This window comes from Pholcus phalangioides, unplaced genomic scaffold (genome assembly GCF_987345545.1).
Source record: "Pholcus phalangioides strain wild (caught in Gottingen) unplaced genomic scaffold, Ppha-v1.0 ptg000017l_1, whole genome shotgun sequence".
Lineage (NCBI taxonomy): Eukaryota > Metazoa > Arthropoda > Arachnida > Araneae > Pholcidae > Pholcus > Pholcus phalangioides.
Genome location: NW_028301610.1, coordinates 38,085,670 through 38,111,844, shown reverse-complemented (window position 1 = coordinate 38,111,844; position 26,175 = coordinate 38,085,670). Strand labels below are relative to the sequence as shown.

Below are 26,175 nucleotides of genomic sequence, written 5' to 3'. Positions count from 1 at the left end.
AAAAATCAACTGAAGCAACTGTGGTACAGAAGAATATGCATAGTCAACATACTCAATGTAATAGTAAATAATAACAACCGTAATGAATATTTTTTCAGGTTACACTGCCATTTTATGTTTAATACTCAGTGTCTTGCCTGCTGCCATTACAGGCAAATTGTTCAACAAGGCAGCTGATAGAAATATACAGGGTGAACATGACCTGTTCTGCTAAATCAAAGGGGATGATAGACAAGCCCAAGTGGAACATTAAACAGCCTATCAACCCTGTCCTATCTCAAACTGTTTTCGAGTTACAGGTGATATTTGATTCTGGGAAGAAGCATGTGTCAAATCTGAGAAAACCTGCAGTTGTGAAGTTTCTGCAAGATCTACTCAGTGCCGCTTTAATGCATGGACCTACCGGGGCCTCAAGAGAAGAGCATCCTCACAAAAATGAGAACTAATTTAAATTTTCTAGAATTGTCCAGGTAGGGCTTCAGAAATTCAATTGGCCCAGGGCCCATGATGCTATGAAGATGACCCTGGATCTACCCACAAACTAAACTCATATTTGGAAACGAACAGAAAAAATCCTTTAAGGTGACACAGATTCCGTTAGAATATTCGGATTTAATGGCAAACTATAAGCTCTAAAAGATTGGTAAAGTTCGAAATATAATTGTCGTCAAAATTTTTCATTGCCAATTACAGAGTTCAAATTAGTCGAGGGTCCCTAAATCCTGAGCAGGACCCTTCTTTAATGCACACCAACTCCAGTCATATATCCTCACACAACAATTTTCAACTAGTAGAGCAGGGTGAGAAATGAAGGCAGTCATCCCAGACTCAGTAGGTAAAGAACTTGTTCCATGCCCGGATTCGAACCCGTGGACCTTGATGATAACCTTCATAGTGGAAGATAAGCATCTTAACATGGCGCCACTCTGGCGCTAGCACCCTTGTAGCTACAATCAATAAAATTTACCAAAAACTTTTCTATTCCACCAGCTTTTGAAAGAGCCTACAATAAACCGTACCAATGTTTTCATTAAAGTTAGTGTTTTGTTCGCAATACATCACTGAAATCTGTGTTCGTCAAAGTGGGTATTCAACAAAAATTCTAAATGGGTGTTTACAGATTTTGGCAATAGTTTGATTTTGCAGAAAAAATCCTATTAGTTGACACCCCCTTCTATCAGGATATCTGGATTTAATAGTGAGCTACAAGCGCTGAGAGATTGGTGAAGTGCAAAACCAAATTTGTCACTAAAATCTACTAAAATTTCTACTTTGACAGTACTACTTGCTGATTTCAATGATGAATTGGAAGCGTTAGGCTAAATTTCTCCTGAACTAGAATACTGATATCATTTATTGTAGGCTTTTTCAAAAGCTGGTGCAATGAACAAGTTTTTGGTAAATTCTAACTAGAATGATATTTGCAAAATTGGCGATTAAAAATTTGGCAACAATTCAACTTTGAACTTTGCCATTCTTTCAGCACTTGTAACTCGCCATTAAATCCAGATATTCTGATGAAAATAATATCACCTTAGGAGTCATTCAAGTATTACATCACCATCAATGGGGGAGGGGGTTTCCGATTTGCTGACTTTTGATGATGGGGGAGGGAGGTTTGGATGATGCTTATGTCATCTCGACCACCCTTTTTAAAAAAATTAAATATTCTTAATGGCATCCTGAACTGTGATTTGTGGGCACCTGAACTAACACTTGTGGGCAACTGAACTACATCTCCCTATTGATAAGTCTCCTAGAGAGCCACTTTAGTGATCTCTAAATGTTTCGTGGATCCTTCAAATGATCTAGAAATGTGTTTGGGCCGCTTAAGTACTCTCGAACTGTGCCACACATCATTCAAGTGATCCGTAATTATGCCGCGGATCACTTAAGTGATCTGGGAATGTGCCGGGGGTAACTTGAGTGATGTAGAGCTGCACTGGGGGTTGCTTAAGTGCTCTAAAACTGTGCCAACTGTCACTAAAGTGATTACTAAATGTGCCACGGATTGCTTAAGTATTCTAGAACTGTGTCTTGGGTCACTTAAGTGATCTGTGAATGTGCCACATGCCTACTTGAGTGATCTCAAAATGTGCCACAGGCCACATAAATGCTTTGGAATTGTGCCATGGGTCACCTAAGCGATCTGTAAATGTGCCGCTTAGTTCATTTTTACAAAATTAGGTTTAAGGGAGCAGGCCACATGAGATAACACCCCGAGCCACATTTGATCCACGTTCCAAGGATTTATCATTATATGGCTTAGAAGTTTCATATGAATTTCTTAAAAGGAAATTTTGAGTTCTTAGCCTTCGAATAGTATTGAAATGAAAAGAAATTGATTATAATAAGAAATAAAGGTATTTTCTTTCACAATTTTGATAAAAAAAATTTTTTTTTGCATTCAAAATTGCATTTTTTTTACTTTTGCTGACAAGAGGGGGGTCAAAATAGCTGAAAAATTTCTGACGTAATACTTTAACGACCCCCTCATAAAATGTTTTCTGTTCTTTCCAAATCTGTACTTAGTTTGTGTGTTAGTCTTACAGAAACTTCACAAATTTGGTTTTTTTTTCAGACTTGACACATTTCTCTTCCATAATTGAATATCCCTTATAACTCAAAAACAGTTTGAGATAGGACAGGGTTGGTAGAGTGTTTCATTTTCCACTTTGTCTCGTCTATCACTCCCTTTTTGTTTCTCAGAACAGGTCATGTTCACCCTGTATATATGTCATACGAACTATGGATGAGACCTTAGATTGTATTTATGGATACGCTCAAGCTCAAAAACCTGTCGTGCTGGGATCGGTCACTGAATGCTGGGGCTGATTGGTTGCTAAGATTAACCATACATTTTGTATGCTCCAATTGGCAGGGTTGGAGTTGTTTGATTAGCCAATCCCTTCATTCTGCTCTTTACCCAAACCAGGAAAGAGACTCTTTCCATTGCCAAGGATCCATGTCCAACTTACAAGCCTTCCTTTCTCATATTGTAGCATTTCAGAAGTCTAAAAAAAAATCTATGGAACTTCTGTATAGGCTAGGAGAAAAACTGTCTACGTTTGTCAGTACCTCATTTTTTTGACTGAAGGAATTGGTCAATCAAACAACTCAGACACTGACAATCAAGTGGAACATTCTGGATGTGCTGTAATTGCCTTACAACCAATCAGCCTCAGCACACATTGACCAATTTCAGCATAGCAATTCTACTCCAGTCAAACTGATTCATAAATACAGCCTGAGATCTTGAAGAAATATAATTTACATCAGTGTTTCTCAACTGCTGGGCCTTGACATTGATCATATCAGGCTAAGAGTTGTTTAATAAGAATTCACCATTTTATTTTCCTTTATCTATTTCCCAGTGTCGTATACATTTGCCATGTATATGTCACAGCCAAAGTTCAAAGTCCGGCCAGTTCGTGAATTGGCCAAGAGTTTCGGCCAAATTCTGATTTTCAGAAATGACCACTGTATTTTCAGGCTTTGACTTGCCAATTCGTGGCTGGAGATCCCAGTGGGTAGGTGGCACATCCATTTTTTTCATTGCCAGTATGTGATACATATCTATATATAGTAGCTGTGTGTGTGTATTGGATTAACTCCATGTGATGAGAGAAGAAAAAGAAATTTGTATAATAATATAGACATAATTTTTTGTGAAATTTTTAAAGAAGAAATGATTCCCGCATAGTGATTGCAATATGATTTGTTTCTTGTGTAATTCAATATAAAGGTAATAACTATAGTGAGAGCTGTCTCGCCCCATTCATGGTTCGGGAATGACCCCCTAAACTCCTCCGACTAGTAGTCTGGTAGTACATGTCTTAAAGAACAACATAAAAGAATTAATATTAAAACGTGAAAATATACGATGGAAGAAGCATAATAAATGATATAAAAAAAAAAAAGTTTAAATAAGTAGTAGTATAAAATGGTGTGTTTTTTGAGATATTGATATTCCAATTCCTTTGACCATTAGAGTTGCCACAGCTAACATGGCTATAAGTATCATGAAAAAACCGTCAACGTGGTGATGATCCTGAATCATTCTAGTCTTCTGACTTTGGCCAATCACTCCTAGCCATTTCATGAACGGGCTGACCAAAGCCAGAAATTCAGACAATTTGCAGTGAAATGGGCCAATCCACGAACTGGTTGATTTCAAGTTTTGGCCATAACATATACATGGTAGTCCATGTAGGGTTTACCCAAGTTTGCATTACACAGTGTCTAAATCTCTCTATTGGATGTGCTATTGGTTATTCACATGGATTTGTAGTTTTTGAAAGTAGTACATTCCTTGGAACTGGGCTTTCCACTTATATAAATAAAATCAGTCTGTCCACAGTCTTCTGAAGGTTGAAAGCCACTGATTTACATCATTGACTCCTGAAAATGCCTGGCTCTTATATGCAGGTGAAGCATCCTGTGAATACTCGAACATACTGTGACCCATTAGCGCATAAAACCTGTTTGTATTCATTTAATTGAGATGTGCTTATGACCTCAGACAAAGTTGGACAAAAGTATTGAGTATTAAAGAGTGTTCTGGAGTTTTTTTTTAATTTGAAAGGATATTTGTACTTGCAAGTTTTCTTTTCTACTACTTGAGGAAAAATATATAACTGCTTCATAATTTCTGTTCTGAGCATTTAGCACATTAACAATTTTGTGATCAAGAAGTAACAGGTTGTTGGAATTTGGAATGGGGGTTATAAACTGTATGTCCTGGTCTAAGTAGCTTTCATGTACATGAAACGACCATAGTTCAACAAAAATGCTAAAATCATGACCAGTTTTGTTGCAGTTAATAGTTTTAAAAAGTTCTAATCAAACTAATTGTCTGATATTGTCAATTGTGTCTATTTATTAATACTGTCTAATTAGTGAGTAAAATTTTAGATGTATAACATCGCTAGTGCTGTCTCATGTTTATCATTGGCTCCCAGACCAAGTGATGTTTTGAGGTCCTCTACCTGGCTGGAAGTAGGACCCTACCATTTTACATACTTATTATAAAAAAAATCATATTATATACCAAATACCATTATCACAGGACCAACGATGTATTAAAGGTGCCTAAGTGGACTTGTGTGTTAATATGGCCAAAAACATTGCTGGAATAATTTTATTTAAAAGTTGTTCATTTCAGCAAAATATAAAATTTCCTTATTGTCATCCAGAAGTGTGTGGTGTTTTTCCAAAACTTCTGTTTCCACCGTCATTTTATGGGTTCGGCTTATCTTCTGGAAATTGCAGAATATTGAAAATTGACTATCAGATGAAAATATATGTTTTTTAAACTAAATTTAAGAAAACCAAATTATAGTCAAGTTTTATCTTCCAGATTTATGGTGAGAAGGATCCGGATGGATTTTTTCGAGGGGAATCAAATGGCCAAGTTGGTCTGGTACCAGGCAATATGGTGTCGGAAGTACAGGTGGAAGATGATTCGATTCCAAGAGAAACCTTGAATGATAATGTCTCTGGCAGACCTAGAACACTAAGAACAGTTCCAACAAGTTAATCTATTTTAAGTTTATCCCACCCTGGCAAAAATATGCATGACAATTTGCACACTCTGTGACTACTTTCTTTTGCATTGGTTCCTTTCCTGTGATTTTATGTGTGTAATAATAGTTGTTTAAAAGTGAAAAGTGCCTATGAATGTGCATGCTGAAAAATAAATGGAGCTGAAATCATTTGATTTTTCTTTCTCTCACACTTTACATATTTATTTCAGCAAGGATAATTTGCACGTTGTGCACCATGCAACTATCACGACTGTTGCAGGTGTGAAAATCCCACGTCATTATTTCCGTGAGTTCAGTCAAAAGTTCAAGGCTCAATATTAAAAATTTTCTTTAAACTGCTGTTAGAAAAACCAATAAATATGATAAATGAGTTTGACATAATAATTTTTAACAATATAGAATGCTTCTCATGGCAAGCCTTTTTTAACACATTCACTTGTAGGGTTTTTGGCCCACTAGCCTTTCTATTTGGCCCACCAGTAAAGAGAAAAACATTCACTTATGGGCAATGACATATTGTTTTTCTTGTCATCATTATGACTCCCACTACACTGTTGGATGCCTTTCTTCAAAGTGGCCTATTTGGAAAATTTGAATTTCTTATAAAATGGCCTGCCTCATGGATCAAGTTGACAACTTGAATGGTAAAGAAAAAGTGAATCATTTCGCTACAGTTTATATTCTTATAAAAAAATTTTATTTGATGACACAATTCTAAAAAATATACCAAAAACACATTTGACTACTGTCAATTTCACTTCATTTCTGTTTAAAAAAATTGATGTTTTGCATAAATTTCACAGAGAATAATCAGTCATTGAAAGTACTTTTATACAAACCATGAAATTCGGAATTTTTCCAGCTTATAGTGTTTTCTCTCATATACTTTTCATAGATTCATTATTACGTATTCACAGTTAGATAGTGCTAACGTTTATAGTAGCTCAGTTATAGCAAGAATGATCTTGCAAATTTTCAAATTCAAAAACCTAAATTATGAATATAGACATTCAAAAATTTGATTTTTTAATAGTGTGAAGTACTCAAAATTAAAAACTTATGGCTAAGCTAACAAAATGCTCATGGATGTAGGTGAATAAAATTATCCAAGAAAGAAATTGAAAATATTTTAAAATTCAAGGATTCAATGGTATTTATTATAAGCGATGCTCAGAGGTTAAATTTAGATAGACATTAAATTATATTTCTGCAATAGTTGTATATATTTTATATGGAGTGTGTCTTAAAGATAGCATAAAATCTGTAGACCAAGAGCCCTTGCTTTGAGTTGATAAAAAGTGTCAAAAAAAAGAACCCTAAGTTTATAATACTACTAAGTTTTTAACACTAAATATAACTCATAAGTTTTTAACTACATGATCTATGATGTCACATCTCTGAATTGTGTCCATTTTAGTGTCCTCCCCCCGCCATAATAACCAGATGTGGTTCCCTTGGATTTATTTTTATAACATCATCTGGAAGGATTTATTGTATCAAACCCATTTACTATAGCAATAATACTAATAAACTTAATTGCATTCAGTTTTGTGGATACCACCTTTGAAAGGTGTTCAGTCAGCATTTCTGTGACACAAGCAAGCAAAATTAATTTTGAACATTTTTTTTATATCATCATTATCACATACAGTATATGCATCTCAAACTTTCTCATGTCTCCGATAAAACTTTTCTGACACAGGCAGAAATTGTGAAAGGTGAGCAAGGAGACACAAATTGTTTTGTCTATGACAAGAAATGCTTGCACCTAAGGGTTAGCACACTAACCTCTTGGTGACACACATGGAAGAAAAAAATTATTCAGAATTAGCTATAAGTAGTCCTAGTCTAATTAATTCTTGCGCAGAAAATGACAATTGGTGTGACAAAAATGATCTAATCAAAATCATTTGTCATCACATGACAATAAATTCTGTTTAATTTAATTATCATCACTTTTTCTTAGAAAATTACAATAATAGAGGTATGGTTCTTTGAACACTTTAAATCCGTTTTGAGCAAGAATTATTGTCTAGTAAATGTTATGCAGTCTCTAGGGGACACCTTGTGTACGTATATGAACTTGTAAGCATCAAACACTCAGACACATGATGCAGCAAATGTTGACAGCAGTATTTATGAACTAATTTAAATACGAGAAACATCTATACAGTGCTGTTTTCTATCTTCTGTTTGCATTATAACGGTTTATGAAATTAAAATGTAACAATAGTATTTTTTTTAATTATCATTGTGAAAAAAAAATTACAATTTGGAAAAATTCTGTTAACACTTATTGAAGTTTTTATTTTCAAAGTATGGAAATATCCTTTCTCATACCCTTTAAGCAGTTAAACAAGTTTGAGTTTTTGAAATGTTTTCTTTTAATTTTTTAGCAAATGTGTTATTTAAATTGAGTAAAGTAAGTAATAATGAAAAACTTAGCAATAGTGAATGGCTTAATGGCTTTAACAGGGCAATTCACAAATAATTTTTTTTCTATATTTGAATTTTGAACGTATTATAATTTCTGAGTCAGAAATGATAAACAAGTTGATGACATTTTCAAATGCATCATTTCAAGCTTTTCTGCTTAAATTTTGTTTTCATAAAACCTATGTTGAGAAATCATAAAGTTAATTTTCTGAACTAAGTCGGAAGTCTCAGATAGTTTGAAGCTAGGAGTATAAAAGAATATATACATGCACAAAGAAGGGAAGGGGGGGGGGTGCTTTCATATAAATCAATTCTGCTCTAAGGTCTTGGGACACAGTTATAATTCGACATTTGGTATATAATTTTTACCCACACACACACAATTCAGTGTATAAGGGGAGATGAATTGAAACTAGTGTAATTTTTTTTTTATATTGAAACATCAAATTTTCTAAATCAAGTCAACTCATACAAACTAAGAATTTGATCTACCTGTGATTTTAAACACCAATGTAAAAATTAGTATAGATATTAAATCATACATTTTAAGTATTCCTTTTATTTTATTCTATTCCTCTCAATATGCATTAATTAAGTTGAATGATCATTTCATGTACTTCAAAGGCTAATTTGATTTAGAGCTGAAAGTTTGCAGCTGATTCTCAATGGCTATGAAAACATTCATGGCTGCCAGAATCAAACATTTTCTCAGTGGTTATTCCAAATTGTGTCCTTATTTACACTATTTACGATGAGTGTGCCACTCTCTTAATTTTTAATATGCAGACTATACATGTTGTATTTCCAGAACACTGATTTTTTTTAAATATAAATCATCAGTCTTGTCATTTTTGTAAAAAATGTACATTTTGTCACTTTTTGGAGGAAAATATTTTCAAATTTTTTATTGTAATTAAATTTGGTTATTGTGGGTATTTGGTTATTATTTCATTATATCTTATTCTTATATGCAGACTATGTGTTGGGCATAGGCACTGGTACCTAGGGACGGGACTCAGGGTACTTGGTTCACCCCCCTCTCAATAAACTTTCAGAGGGAACTGAGTCATTTCTTATGATAGGGGCCAGACTTTAGCAGGTGAGAAGGGTGTAGCTGCACCGGGCCACTAAATTTTAGGGGCCACAAACCAAGATAAAAGAGATTCAATTACATTTTGACTTTAAAAATAACTTTAATTTACACTTTGACTTAACAAAGCAATTGCTTAAAATATTGTTCAAGACTTGAAATTCAGACATTTAAGATCTGAAATTGGCTTAGGGTTTTGGCAGAACCTGTTTGAGGGGGGCCACAAAACTGTTTTTTCACCGGGCCGCAAAATACTTAAGCCCGCCCTTGCTTATGATAATCACAAATATATACTGCAATGCATATTTCCTCCTCCTCTTGCGGACACCCTTGAATCTTGTAAATATGGGACATCCAGCAGTCCTACAGGGGTTGGACAACATAATATGACCACCTGTGAAATGAGAAAAAATTTTTATTAATAGGCTGTTGGCCCTCTTTTTGCATTAATTACAGCTTGTATCTATCTTGGGATGGACAAATACAAGTCATGCACAACAGTCGCAGGGATACGTTGCCACTCCTCCTGCAAAAACATCACTAATTCAGAACGTGTCTTTGGAGGTGGAAACCTACTGCACAGTTTGGCCTCCAAAATACCCCACAAAAGTTCAATTATATTAAGATCAGGGAACTGAGCGGGCCACACGAGGTGTTGCAGTTCATCATCGTGTTCATCAAACCAGTCTCTGACAATTACAGCAGTGTGAACGGGCGAATTACATCTTGAAACACAGGTCAAGAATCAGGGAACAAATATTGCACCATTGGATGAAGATGGTCGGCCAGAATACTGAGATAAACTGATGCATTAACCCGCCCATCCAGGACAACAAGTGGGCTGAGACCACGGTGAGAGATCGCACCCCACAGCATCACTGATCCCCCTCCATGCTTAACAGTAGGAAGGAGACAATCAACCTCATAGGCTTGTGCTGGCGTTCTCCAAACGTAAACATGTCCATTAGTCTTGAATAGTGTGAACGACGATTCGTCTGACCAGATGACACTCTCCCATTGTTGTTGTGTCCAATTCTTATGTCCGTGACGCCATGTTCGTTGTTTCAAGGCATTGCATGGTGTCACCAATGATTTTGGAATAGTCGCTCTACCTTGTATGCTTGCTGCATGCAGTTCACGGCGGATAGTTTTTGTCGATACACCTTCCTGTAGATGTGTGTTCATCTCAGATGTTATCTGGGACACGGTTGTCTTGTGCTTTCTGGCCACACTCTGCTTCAAAATCCTTCTGTCTCTATCAGGCATCTTCGACTTTCGGCCACTGTTATGCTTGGTAGATGATGTCTTTCCCTGTTTGCTATAGGCTATCATTACCATCAACACGGTACTTCTCCCGACACCAACAAGGGTGGCCGTTTTCGTTAATGTGGCCCTGGCAAGATGGGCTCCAACAATCATGCCTTTTTGAAATCTGTGGGGTCAGCCATAACAAAGTTTTAACGCCCCAATATACATTGCATCCAAATTCTATCGCTGCTATGACTAGACTGATGTGTGCACATTCTCGCCCGCTAAGTGGCAATCTTCCACACTAGAGGGCGGGAGTATACGACAGGTTCCCTCGAGTGTTGTTTTTTTCACAGGTGTTCATATTATTTTGTCCAACCCCTGTATGTCACTACCTCCAATGTTTCCTTTGTGTCGGCACCTTCACAGTTTGGTTTTTTCAAAGTGAAAAACAAAATAAAACACACTGAATAAAATATTATCATCTAAATATTGTTCAAAAGGCCTACTATATAGAATATAAGTTTTGTAGCCTACTGATTATTGATATCAAAAAGATGATTTAAAATTGAAGAGATTAAGTAAAAAATTTAAAAGCTTTTTTCAAAAATTAAAGAAAAACTTTCTCATTCCACTATTGATATCATGGCGAGCCGGCTACTCCTGTTATAAGGCTTCATATGCTAATTGGATGACTTTTATATAAAAAGAACCAAGCGCCATTGAATCAAAACTGAGAAAAAGCTATTTAAAGTTATCTCTTCAGTTTGGTAGTTGGCTCACGCGTGCACAGACAGTATCACAGCCTATATTTCACTTGGTTCTATTTAGATAAAAAATACCACCTCTTTCAATTCAACCTTTAGATGTCGGTATATCTCAGAAATGTTAAAAATGGCGCTTGGTTTCTTTTATATAAAAACCGTCCAACTATTCTTTTCATTCATAACTTCTCTTTTTTAAGTAATTTATTTTTTGCTTAAGATTCATTTTCTCAAACTCAAATTTGCTTTTTTTTCCTCTTTTTTTTTTAAGCTAACAAATGCATCATTTTGAAATTAATTTCTTAAAACTGTTTTCTGACTGTTGTGTAACTGATTTATATTTTCAGTGATTTATTGTTTTGTGTTTCAGATTATTTCTTAATAGTTAAGAAAATAAGTGTATTAAATATTTTTGCTTAGCATAGAGCTTTTAACCATTTGAATGCAAATTATCATTTGAGAGGTTGTAAAATTTGACATTTTTTATTCAATAAGATCTCTTTTACATTCTCCTAAAGTCATACTTCCGCTTCTACACAGCATAATTCATTTTTGTCTAGAGCAGTGTTTTTCAATCTGCAAAAAATCTTTAAGTACTTTGTAAGGGGTCCAAAGAATTATTTTAATTTACTACCAATACATGAACGGCACATTTAATGCAAGGAAATTATAATTTATCACTTCTATTTTTTGTGATACCCAAATTCTTAAAGAAAATTATCAAAATATATACATATATATATATATATATATGTATTTTGGATTTTTTTGGGGGGGGGTGGGAGGTGGTTCAAAATTGAAATTCACTAAAAGGGGAGTTTGTAAGCATTGACCTTCACTACAGGGGGTTTGCGACATCAAAAAAACTGGTCTAGAATATGCTGTACGGTTTTGGAGATCACATGCTTGCGAGGATATATGCAGAGGCTTATACACGGGACCTATCTTTGAAAGGTGCACAAGAAATCTCTTCCATGAGATCTTTTGCATTGAACATCATAATCATCATCAGCATCACTTTAAGGGACAGGCACAGGATGTTCGCCATAGAAGTCAATGTTATAAGTGCAGATTTCACACTGGAAATACAGAAATGTGGTGACGTTATTTGCCATGTGAATAGTTTAAAAAATGGGATTGGATTCTTAATTTTTGAAATGTCCAGTTGGCTTGAAGATAAGAAGCTTAGAATTAAGTATGGAATTATTAGCTAAACCTGCTTTTGAGTTACATATATATGCAGTAAAACATTAATTTCAACTTTGTATTTATATTTTTTTCAAGTATGAAAATGAAAATTTAAGTCTCTCTATTAATGTTTTAATTGCTTTGCTTACAAGCGATTGTCAGGAAATTTGAATGATCTGTTTGACGAATCAGTGATAAATATGATAACCTTGTCCTAATATAACCGTATGTTAGAAAAAGAAAGGAAAGAAAAAGTAGAAAAAAAAGAAAAAAAAACAAATAAAGGAAAAACAGTATAATACATAAGTATAAGAGAGAGAGATACTTATCCATTATTATACTTTTATCTTTCCCTCTCTCTTATCTGTAATACTTACAGATAATAGAGTAGGTACAAAAGTAGATTTCTCTCTTTTCACACTCACCTACCTGTTCTTTTTTGCTCTTGGATGTAAACTGAAGAGCTAAAAAAACTGGTACAGGCATGCGTATGCAAATAAAGAGATATGCAACCAATCAGAATACGGCGCTGCGGTCGGCCTATATAACACAACAAGTGTCTGGCATAGTTGTTAGATCGGTTACTGCTGCTACAATGGCAGGTTATCGAGATTTACGTGAGTTTGAACGTGGTGTTATTGTCGGCGCACGAGTGATGGGACATAGCATCTCCGAGGTAGCGATGAAATTTCGATTTTCACGAGTGTACCGTGAATATCGGGAATCCGGTAAAAAATTAAATCTACGACATCGCTGAGGCCGGAAAAAGATCATGCAAGAAAGGGACCAACGACGACTGACGAGAATCATTAAACGTGACAGACGTGCAACCCTTCCGCAAATTCCTGCAGATTTCAATGCTGGGCCATCAACAAGTGTCAGCGTGCGAACCATTCAACGAAACATCATCAATATTGGCTTTCGGAGCTGAAGGCCCACTCGTGTACCCTTGATGACTGCACGACACAAAGCTTTACGCCTCGCCTGGGCCCGACAACACCGACATTGGACTGTTGAGGACTGGAAACACGTTGCCTGGTCTGACGAGTCTAGGTTCCAATTGCTTCGAGCTGATGGACGTGTACGAGTATGAAGACAACCTCATGAATCCATGGACCCTACATGTCAACAGAGGACTGTTCAAGCTGGTGGAGGCTCTGTGATGGTATGGGGCGTGTGCAGTTGGCGTGATATGGGACCCCTGATACGTCTAGATACGACTCTGACAGGTGAGAGGTACGTAAGCATCCTGTCTGATCGCCTGCACCCATTCATGTCCATTGTGCATTCCGACAGACTTGGACAATTTCAGCAGGACAATGCGACACCCCACACGTCCAGAATTGCTACAAAGTGGCTCCTCTTCTGACTTAAGACACTTCCGCTGGCCACCTAAATCCCCAGACATTAACATTATTGAACATATCTGGGATGCCTTGCAACGTGCTGTTCAGAAGAGATCTCCACCCCCTCTTACTCCTACGGATTTATGGACAGCCCTGCAGGATTCATGGTGTCAAAGGATGTTTAGAGGTGTTGTGAGTTCGATACCCGGTTTGCCCTTGTCAGAAAACTTTCCTGACACAGATTACAACAAAAAAAACAGCGACTTGACCGCAGCAAAGAATTGCTACCTCAGGGAGTCCCCCCCATCGAGGTGTTAGCGCACCAACCTCTCGATGAGTATAAAAAAACAAGCCTGCCATTCGTAATCGGCAATAAATTGTAGGTCCTGGTCTAATTAGCCCTCGTGTGCAGAAAATGACCATGGTGCTACAAAAATGATCAATAAATTTCCCCACAAAAGACACATTTAAAAGGAAAAAAAATAATTCTATGGCAGTGAATTTTCTTTTTTGGAAAGATCTTTTTTTGTTGTTCATTTTAATTTTTTTGTTGTTGATTTTAATTTTTTTGTTGTTCATTAGTATTTGTTATTGATATCTTTTCAATAATATATGAATTTTTTTTATTTGTTCTGCCACTTCCTTGGACAATTTGCCTGTTGTGGCCTTAGACTTTGTTTCTGGGTCTTTTATAGCCTATCCATAGATAGATTTCAAAATTTGAAGAATTTTTTTTTTTTTGTTCTTTATGATATTATATTTCACTCTAAAACTGTGCAAATAGTTAAAGATATAATTCTCCATCACAGGCAAGAAAAAAATTCTTTATTCCCCCTTTTCAAACAGTATTTTGCTTAAAAAATTTTCAGCAAGGTTTCATAAGTAAACAATTCAGTTTTAATTTCACAAGCAAAAAATTCCGTTTAAATTTCGCAAGCAAAAAGTTCAGTTTAAATTTCATAAGTAAAAATTTCAACTGTGTGTGTGCCCATCTATCTCTGAAAAATTTTCTCTAAATCTTATAGGGTATATATCTTTTGGTATCTTTATATAAGATTTTTATAAATTTAATTTCTCTATATTATACACAGAGAGCAGAATGATTTTTAGCAATTGACATATTTTTATTAGGGGCTGTATAAATATTTTAACTTCAATTATTATTTTATACACAGCTTTTACTCTCTGTTTTTTGTTGCATCTGATTGGATGTATTCACGTTTTCCTGTTATCTAAGTAGTAGAGTGGTAGCTTGTTCAATTTGCAAGTTATTTCTGATGAAAGAAACTTTTACACCCTGTATGATTGATTTAATTCAGGTGCATTATACACAGTTTTCAGTTTCACAGGGTGTCTCTAATTAAAGTTTGTTTGCTTTGAACTGTTACAATCATAATTACCTATCAGAAAGCTATTAAACTTTAGGAATAGTCTTAATAGTCTTAATGAAGGGATTGGAAAGAAATTGAGAGCAAAAAAGTTCCCAACATTCACCACTAAAGGGTGTTTTCTAAGGAAATTGAAATGCCATGGTAATTGCAAACATGTAACTAAACTGCTCAAGCATCATAGCAAGCTCATATCTAAACATCTCCAACAGAACCATTTCCAATCTCGTTTCTTCGCTAAAGAATTTCACACTGAGTTAAAATCTTTTTTTTTTCTTTTGCTGGTGAAATTCTTTTACAAACATGCTGGTTCTACACCAAAATGGAAGGCGGTTAGCTTTTAGGTGAAAATATAAACAGAAGAAAATCAATGCTGATATATCAAAAATGTGGTGCGAATAACAATATGAAGTTTCTACTTCGGTAGCAAGGAAAATGTAAAAACATATTTTTTATGTTTTCCTTTTTTTATATATACAAAGTTTATGACATGTACCTTAGAAAAGCAAACAGAAGAAAATCAATGCTGATATATCAAAAATGTGGTGAGAATAACAATATGAAGTTTCTACTTCGGTAGCAAGGAAAATGCAAAAACATATTTTTTATGTTTTCCTTTTTTTATATATACAAAGTTTATGACATGTACCTTAGAAAAGCATAATATGTGATGCTGTACATCACATATTATGCTTTGTGCTTTTATTTGATATAAAGGCAGAGATGCTGCTGTACTCTAATTTACCTTGTCCCGGTACCCAGGTTATTGGCAAAATCTGGGTCCTTTTTGAATGAAAGTGAGTCCCTCTCAAAAAAAATGAAAGTACATCCCCCATCATTCACTGGTGTAATTAATTAAATAAATACTAAATATTGTTTAATTAATACAAATAATTCATTTCTAAAAACATGTTCAACACAAAAGTTCATTAAAAAAAATAGATTAATTTACCAGCTTATGATTAGGTTCTTTTACTTTCAATTTTCTTCAAGTCATAGCTTGCAAAAAACTTGTTAACTCTGAGAATTTAACATATGGAATTTTACACATGCAATAAATCTAAAACAAATAACACATTTATATATTTACTAATAAATCTCTCTATAAATTCTCTTGCGATTAATTTTTCATTTCAGAAAAAACCTTAGCTCTTTCAATATTATCTTCTGATTAAATTTAAACAAATGAGATTGATGCTTATCTTCTTATTCCCTATTCATGCAAATTCTTGCGAAGCGATTTCCTGGTGGAAGGATTTTCTCATCCCTCCCTGATGGTCTACAACTCTAATCTACAACCACCATTTAACTGCCACCTAAATATGGGAGCTATGTCAGATTTGTGTTGGCAGAACTTAACAATATGCTTGTGTGTGTGTCCAGCAGTTGGCGTGTCTTGTGTTCAGTAGGTGGTGTCATCTGTAATCAAAATTGCTAATGTATGGATTTGAAATTTAATGAATACGTATTTGTATTGGAGGTCTGTGTGGCCAACAGAGCTTTTTTTTTCAAAGGGATAGCCAACTCAAAAATGGGAAACCTTAGAAAATGGTATGTAGCCAATCGCCACTGTGCAATCGTGGGTTCCAAATCTAAAGAAGGCATGAGGGCCCGTGTGTGTTCCTCTCCGAAAAAGACATAAAATTAAAATAATTTTTAAATATTTTGTGGAAAATTAAAATATTGAAAAGAAAACAAATTCTTGTACAATTTGTTAATTTGAAATTCTTTTTGAGTGTTAGTGACCAAAAATTTCTGTGGAAAAATTCCTTGTACCCCTCCAAAGGCTGATTCTACATACACACCCCTGATGTTTGCGATGCAAAATGGGGACAACAAAGCCTTTAAAATTTTTAAAAAAATTTGCATTCGCAATCTTGCAGGAATGAAGTGAATTCACGCCATATAGACTATGTCTTTGAATGATGGTAGATAGCCACAAATACTGTAGGAAGTACTGTACTGTACGATAATTTCCGGTATGTGAACCACAGGAAAAACTCTCCAAAATTCAAAAATACAGTATATATGGCCTCTCATTCAGGGACACAATATATATCTTGTCATCTTATTCTTCAACAACCCGTGTTTTATATCAATATAATACGGTAAAGTAAAATGCTTCATTTGCACATCAGAGCAGTAAAACTACTTTTCAACTGGTAGTACTTTACTGGTAGAAAGAGAGAAAAGAAAGACGTTGGGAGGTTCTCTCTCTATACCTTTTTTTCTTCTTGGAACTAAGAAAGAATGCATCCCATGGGATTCGTGAACCAAATTTTTATGCTTCCTTTTTCAAAATTCTGCGTATTGGACATTAGTACCATCTTAATGCATGGGGCACTGTCCGGGGGCCTCAGAAAAATGAGAAGTAGTTGAATTTTTTCAGAATTTTCTAAGTAGGGCCACAGAAAAATCACTTGGCCCAGGCGCCCATGATGCTCCTAAGACGTCCCAGTTTGACATGCTATAGCTCGTCAGTGGCATCTCTGTTAAGGCATTCTATATAATACCAGATTTCTTACTTTGCCAGTAAAATATTTTTTATTTGACTAGAAGTTTTTGAAAAAAAAACCTAAGCAAAATCGAAATAAAACAGATGAAGTTGAGAGTCAAAAAGACTTTCAACCAATCAATGGCCTTATAACTGTTCACAATTACTGTTTTTTCAGTTTTTTTACAATTTCATCTGTACTATTTCAATTTTGTAACATTTTTTTATTATGGCACTTTCATAGATATTTTTTGTTAGAGTAAATTAGCGTTTATTAGAGCGTTGTTAGAGTAATTAGAGTTTTTCTACTTTTTACTGTGTAATATCTTCATACTGTACTATTAAACTTCAATATCAATATCTTGAAGTGCTTCTAGAATCTGATATAAGTTTATAGAACTCCAAATTATAGAAATATATGGCACAAGATTGAAATAACTTCAAAGTATACACAATTTGAGTTAGAGACAGTTGACTGTATTTGAAAATGTATATGCACATAAAATTTTACTGTTATCAAATCTTAGTCATTTATATCAGTAGTATTTGATAGCAATCAAATTTTTTATTCTAACCTGGCTCAGTGTTTTTCCCTAGTGCATCTTCATTGTGTGTGTATCTCCTAATGATATTTTATTAGAAAATTTATAATTTAATCTCCATAACTTTGAACCAGCTAGATGGGAGGGATTCATGCTCTTGAATGATAAATCAAAGCAAAGAAATAGGACATTTTTGTCTTATGTAAATCATGACTAAACCACTTCAGAGATGCACCAAATACCAAATTGCACTAGTTAAACCTATATATATACATATATATATATATATATATACACATAGAAATGATAAAAATACAAGAGAAATGAAAATAAAAAATGAAGAGGTAGTGAAAAAGTATCTTTTGAATGACAAAAGCGGAAGTACTGCTCACTTGTTCTTTCAAAAATATATATAGCATATATATATACAAAAAAAGAATTATTTTAAGAAAAAGGAAAAAATTGAATTTTATGAGAGTGAAATATAGAACCTATGCCGTGGGTCTTCATCAGGGGATACTTAGTCTTAAGTTCTATATATATGTTTTCTAATATTGCATTTTTAACATTTTTTCATTGTCTTTTTTTCATCAAACATGTTTTTGAGAAGGCAGGCATCTGGGAACAAGGGTTGGCATTTTTAATGCAATTAGGCATAGCCACCCTTCAGAAATACCTACACTTTTTGAACCATGCATGGGGTTCCCCCGATGAAGACCCACTGCATAGGTTCTATTTCACTCTCATATAAAATTCATTTTTTTTCCTTTTTCTTAAAATAATTCTTTTCTGTATATATATAAAGTTTTTCACTGATTTTAAGTTTGCTTGCTATATTTTTTATATATTTTGGGAGATTTCAGGTTGGTTTTTTTCTGTAAAAAATTACAGACATCGGTTTTCTTTTTTGAGAAAAAGAACCAGCTTTGTAAAAAATTCTATATATTTGATAAATATTAGAACAAACATTTTTTCAAATAATATTAGCAAACCAGTTTCTGCATCAGTGTTTTTGTGCTTAACTAGAGCATGCAGTTCCTTAAAAAAATTGTAGATATTATTTTTGAATTTCTCTGACAGGTTAACCATAAAGTGAAGTTTTTATCATTGAGTAAAATATGTATAATAAATGTTGAAAATGTTTAAAAAAACTTTATTTTTGCATGTACTTTAAAAAAGATTTGAGATTTTATTGTAGCATTACCTATATTTCTAGTTATTGAAACAAGTTTTATTATTATTTTATTCACTACATCATTTCATATGTATGACAATATTATAGATTTCCAACATTGTCATAGTCATAAAAATAAACCTGTGAATACCGATTGATAAGTTGATCGCCTCAATTTCTTTAATGTATTTGCTTGTTTATCAGTATCAAGAGTTAGTATAATTTTAATTTTGCTCAAAAATATTCAAGGTTATACACATTGATGTTGTTTTACCAAAGTTTTTAACTGCTTCCACATAAATATGCACTGTTTCTCATACAATGTTCCTTAATTAAGAGTTGAGAACTAAGTTGTTTGGACTTCAGTACAAATTCAACATAGTCACATGTGGTTTAGGATATAAATAACTAGCATACATCTTACTTTTATCATTTGATGCTAAAATATAGAATTTAACTGTGGTTTTCATGTGATTATGAACAGACTCTGATTGAACTTGGTAGAGTCAATGAAGCATTCAAAATTATAGCATAACCACTGAAAAAAAAAATTAGAAAACTTATAAAATTAACTTGTTTTGGCATTATCTTAGTCACTTTCATAATTAATCCATGTAATTTTAGGGAGCAAAATACAATTATCATCCATAAAAAGTCACTTTATTTGTATGCTGAATTGTTTGGCACACATATGCAACCATTTCCTGACTTAACCTAAACTTTTGATTTACAAGCTTTTTCAAAAGCTAACAACTGAAATATTTTGGTGCTCTTCATGAATATTAGATTAACTGTGGTGTTATTTGGTGAAATTGATTCAAATTTACCTAATGAGATGTGGTTCAGATAAAATAGTTATGTTCAAATGTATTAGAACTTGTAAGTTTAATAGTGGTATTTAACCAATCATCTGTCCAATTAATCTCTCTGTGTGCTATCTGCAGTGCCCCTTTTTATGAGGATGCACACGCCTTTTCTTTTTTTTCAAATTTTTGGAAGTTTGAAGCTATTAAAATATATTTTTTGATTGAATTTTTTATAAAAACATTAATACTGATGTTCTTTGCTTTATATTTAAAATCATAAAAATAATAATAAAAGTTAGTTAGTAAAACTAATTAGATTTCTAAATAGAAATGTTAAATTTTTAATTAATTAAATGCAATCTCAGCATGGGTTGTTCAAGTTCAAAATGAATTCAGGAAAATATTTCTCAGTAATTTACTGTATATTAACCCATCCAATGTTTCTGATGTAACATTATGTTGGAAGTTCGATGGAAGAAATATAAACACCATTCTTTCACTTGCCAAGGTATGTGGACTGATTTGAGAGTAGACCTTGAGAATTTTTTGTGTGAGTAAAGATTTAAACACGTTTTTCACTTGAAATCTTTTTCTTTTTTTTCCATGCTTGTCTTTGCTTGAAGGGTTGTACATTAGAACAATTTCATAGAGAGAGGATTTAACAAATTATCAAATTAGAAATGATATCAAATACAATATGCAAAGGTGTAAAGCTATGGAAAATATGAGGCGGGCTCAAAGGTATTGTGAGGTGGGGAAGGAGGGCTAAACCCAATATTTTTATATTATCAAGATGGCAGAAGTCTATAACCCTGCATAATTTAATCTGAATTGGAGATTATTGGTGTATGTTGAGTGGGCTTGGGCTCAAGGATTGGATACAAGTTCACGCCTATGATTATTCAGCATCATTTACTTTGCTAGCAGTTAATTAGGCATTATACAGGGTGAATCCGACCTATTCTGCCAAACAAAAGGGGGTCATAGACGAGCCCAAGTCGACCATGAAAAACCCCACCAACCCTGTCCTATCTCAAACTGTTTCAAGTTATGATGGGTAATAGATTATGGAAAAAATATGTGTCAAGTCTAAAAAAACCTGCATTTGTGAAGTTTCTAAGAGAACTAAACACGAACTAAGAACATATTTGAAAAGAGCAGAAAAAGTCCTATATAAAGTGGCATCAAATTTATTGATTGTTCTTCATTAACACTCAAATGATCGCTCACGAAATTTGTCATGTTTCATTGCTGAGACGTAAAAGACTGGCAAAGAGATTTCTCGATTTTTAATTTCCTATATGTATTGGTTTTTCATTTGCAAACGAGAAAATCGCCTGTCTTAGAGTAAGCCTATGGGAAAATAATATGCGGTCATTTAAGTGTTAATGATTCATTTATTAATGATACTTCTTCAAGATCTCAGACTGTGTTTATGAATCAGTTTGACTGGAATGGAATTTCCATGCTGAAATTAGTCAATGTGCACTGAGGGTGATTGGTTGTAAGAAAATTACAGCACATCCAAAATGCTCCACTTGATTGTCAGTGTCTGAGTTGTTTGATTGACCATTTCCTTCAGTCAAAAAAATGAGATACTGACAAACTTTAGACAGTTTTTCTCCTTGCCTATACAGAGGTTCCATAGATTTTTTTTTAGACTTCTGAAATGCTACAATATGAGAAAGGAAGGCTTGTAAGTTGGACATGGGTCCTTGGCAATGGAAAGAGTCTCTTTCCGGTTTGGGTAAAGAGCAGAATGAAGGGATTGGCTAATCAAACAACTCCAACCCTGCCAATTGGAGCATACAAAATGTATGGTTAATCTTAGCAACCAATCAGCCCCAGCATTCAGTGACCGATCCCAGCATGACAGGTTTTTGAGCTTGAGCGTATCCATAAATACAATCTAAGGCAGTGTTTCCCAAAGTGGGCAATATCGCCCCCTGGTGGGCGGTAGAATGGTCCAAGGGGGCGATAAAACCTACTGATTTAACATAGGATCATATGGGTTTTCTTGAGTTGGGGGGCGATGAGGGAAAAAAATTTCTGATGAGGGGGGGGGGCGATGGAACAAAAAGTTTGGGAGACTATGATCTAAGGTCTCATCCATAGTTCGTATGACATATATACAGGGTGAACATGACCTGTTCTGAGTAACAAAAGGGGGTGATAGACGAGACAAAGTGGAAAACGAAACACTCTGCCAACCCTGTCCTATCTCCAACCATTTGAGTTGTAGGGGATATTCGATTATGGAAGAGAAATGTGTCAAGTCTGAAAAACAAATTTGTGAAGTTTCTGCAAAGCATACAGTCAAACTATGCACAGATTTGGAAAGAACAGAAAAAATTCTATAAGATGACATCATTTTCATCAAAATATCTGGATTTATTCGAGAGCTACAAGTGCTAAAAGATTGGCAAAGTTCAAAATTTAATTGTTGCCAAAATTTTTCATCACCAATTACGCAAATATTCTTCTGTCTACAATCGGGCAAATTTACCAAAAACTTTTCCATTGCACCAGCTTTCAAAAGATCCTACAATAAACCATATTGGTGTTCTGGTTCAGGAGAAATTTCGTCTTTTGTTCACAATACATCACTGAAGTGTGCATTAGTCGAAGTAGTTTTAGTAGGTTTTGGTCACAATTCGATTTTTCACTGCAACCTCTCAGCGATTAAAGCTTGCCATTAAATGCAGATGTCCATGATCCTATTATGTCACCTTATACAATTTTTTCTGCAAAATCAAATTGTTGCCGGGAAGCTGTAACCGCCAATTCCAAATCTTTGTCTAATATCTACTTTGACAAATGTTGTTTTTCAGTGATGTGTTACAAACAAAAGGCTAAATTTCTCCTGAGCCAGAACATTAATATGGTTTCTTGTAGACTCCTTTGAAAGCTAGTACAATGCACAAGTTTTGGTAAATTTGATAGATTGCAGTTAGTAGGGTGTTTGCGTAATTGGCGATGAAAAATTTTGGTGATAATTTGATTTTGAACTTTGCCAGTCTTTCAGTGCTTGCAGCTCATCAATAAATCCAGATATTTCTATGAAAATGACGTCATTTTATAAGGTTCTTTCCAAATATGTGCTTAGGTGTGTAGGTCTTACAGAAACTTCACGAGTGCAGGTTTCATTAGCCTTGACATATATTTTTTCCATAATCGATTATCCACCATAACTCAAAACAGTTTGAGATAGGACAGGGTTGGTGGGTTCTTTCATGAGCCACTTGGGCTCGTCTATTAACCCCCTTCATTTGGCAGAATAGGTCAAATTCACCCTGTATAGTTATCTTTTTCCATTATAACTAAAGTTCTTTTTTGACAATAAGTTACATTTGAGGATCAATTTCTCATTTTGTATTTTTTTTATTTTGTAAATGTTCCATTCAAGGTTGTTGATTTATGCATGGTTCTAGAATCTAAATATTCAGGTTAAGAGGAAGGGATTAAATTCAGCGGGCATTAGAAGATTTGACCAGTGGTGCTCGGCTTAAGCTTCATGTAAGAATTCTGGTTTTTAATTCTGGTCTTATACAAGGATGATGTCACAACTGGATGATTACACAACTGGCTGTTGCGAAGATGAATTTTTTGTGAAAGAGAGAAAATTCAACTGCCTTTGCAGGGAATCGAACCAATGCACTAGACTGCAAAGGCAACGAATCGCTCAATCTTTTCTTGGAGCTCATGTGCACTGAACGGGACCGTACATGGAAGGCCTGACCTGACTCAGGCCAAGCTCACAACTGCCGATGCTGCCACCAGATGGCGACTTATACAAGGATGACATCACTCATTGTGAAGACAAATCCAGCTGTTGACAGTTGAATTTTCTCTCTCTAAAAAATTCATCTCCTCAATAGCCAGTTGTTAAAAACCTTCATATGGTAGTGGAGAGTGACGTCATCCTTGTATAAGTCGCCATCTGGTGGCAGCGTCAGCAGTTGTGAGCTTGGCCTGAGTCAGGTCCGGCCATCCATGTATGGTCCCACTCAGTGCACATGAGCTCCTAGGAAAGATTGAGTGATTCGTTGCATTTGTAGTCTATTAATCTTGGGCGTTCACCTGGAAAGTGAAAGGACGTGGGTTTGATTCCCCGCAAAGGCAGTTGAATTTTCTTTCTTTTCAAAAAATTCATCTTCACAACAGCGGGTTGTTAAAACCTTCATAAATTCTGATCTGCTTAGACTTATGGCAAAAAATTCTGGAGGTGCTCAAGCACCCATGGCTCCTACGAAACATAGTTTTACCTATAAAGATATATAAACAGTCCCTAATGGAAGAAGTTTTAAAATCTGTCAATTAAAGAAATGAGTCTTATTTTAAAATGAGAAACAAACAAGGTATCAAATGATTGTTCCTTGGCTGAGAATTGCTACCTACTGTAATGACTGATATTCAATCATAGATGGCCCCCAATTCCATATACTACATCATCTTTGTTATCAAATCACTAAAACCTGTTTTTGCACGTAATTCTTTGTACTTGGAAGCATATAAAAAATAATCCAAGTAGAATAATCTCTTTTTCCCTGTTTTTCACAAAAACCCCAGGCTTCCACTTTTAGTGAATTCTCGCAGTAAGGGGAAAAAATACATTTCATTGGAAGGAGCGAGAACAAAAGCATTAAAGGTTAAAAATGATGTATTGAAATTTATAAAATGACATGTAAATCTTATATTTTTTCCTTGTATGTTACCAATTATGAGATAGAATATTTATTTAAAGAAAACAGCTTGAAATCTCGCACAATAGAAGTGAAACTTCTATGATGACTATTAACCATGACACTGATTTTCTACGAAACAAATTCACCACATAGTGATCCTAAAGAAGTTTCACTCCGAAAACTTTTGATTCCAATTAATCATGTGAATATGGGTTAAATGGGCATTTGATGCACTTTGAAATTTTGCAAACTCAAACTTGTAAATCTGAGATCAAAATGTGAACTTGATGTGAATATGATGATGATCAAGACCAAATTCATTGGGATTCATTTATGCACCCATGAAATACTTGGCTTGAGCTTAATTTTGGAGAGAATTTTGATTTCTGAGTAATTACTGGGGAGTGCCCAGAATCATCTTGTAAAATACCATGAATGCTTGCGTATCCACTGCAATTCCCATCTTTGATGCCACTGTCAGGATCGCTCTGTTTGGCCTCATCAAATGGGCCTTCAGTCAGACACAGGGGGGGGGGGGCAAATTATAGCAATATTTGACTTATTCTGAAGTTTTCTTTATTCTGAATTGTCATTAACTCTGGAACTCTTTCTCATTAATATTCTATTGCTTTATTCCTTAATTTTGGCTTAATTTTTAATAAATTCCAAATTATCACTTTGGATCAGTCAAAATTATCATTTTTTCCAGAGTCATTTCTTAAATTAATTTCCTTTGATCATAAATTTTTGTTAGTTTTTTAGTGAAATTTTTTGCTTAGATATCTTTCAGAGTTCCTGTGAACATGAAAGTTACGTGGAAATAAACATACTACCTGTTGTGACATGTAATTTCATTATATTATCACTGGCTGGAATTCCTGGAAACTCCAGACTGACTTATTTGCTGTCTTTGTTCGAAGTGTGATGTCAATATTATCACAACATCCAATAGCTGTTCTTAATGTCCTTTTTTACAACAATTAGACGTCATTTTGAACAGAAAACTGGTTTTTCCCACAAATTCGTTCATCACAACATATAACTTTGATTCCCCCTCCCTCCACTGAAAATCAGATGGCTCCCAAATTCTGTCCATCTTGGATTTTTTAATTGTGAAATGATGCAAGTCAAAATATGGTTTTGGCGTCACCGATCGGATCAAATTAATTGGGGAGGGGGGCATGTCAAATATTTGGTCCTGAAACTGTTGAAAGTTTTCATCATTTCTGAAATTATGTTTTGCATAAGTTTGAATTTTCATTCATTATAAAGCTACTTCTCTCATAACTTTTGATCATTTTTTAAATTATATATAATAATTTTTTTTGTTTATAAATTAATTTACTCAATGAGTTCAGAGATTATACTAAAATTAAAAATTGATGAAAGAATAAAATATTTGATATTTATTTCTTTCAAATCAGTCAAAATTTTCATCTGTTTTTTTTTTTTTAATAACGTGATCCCC

General features: G+C 34.4%; 1 protein-coding gene across 7 annotated transcripts in view; it reads left to right on the top strand.

The window, feature by feature from the left end:
- The window catches only part of LOC149073001 (RIMS-binding protein 2-like), a 240,323-nt gene that overhangs the window by 191,935 nt on the left and 22,213 nt on the right, over nucleotides 1–26,175 (top strand). For all 7 annotated transcript variants that reach the window (XM_089246380.1, XM_089246386.1, XM_089246383.1 and 4 more), the window contains one exon: nucleotides 5,360–5,534. In XM_089246380.1, coding sequence (XP_089102506.1) covers nucleotides 5,360–5,534 — 175 coding nt within the window. The remainder of the gene's footprint in view (nucleotides 1–5,359; nucleotides 5,535–26,175) is intronic.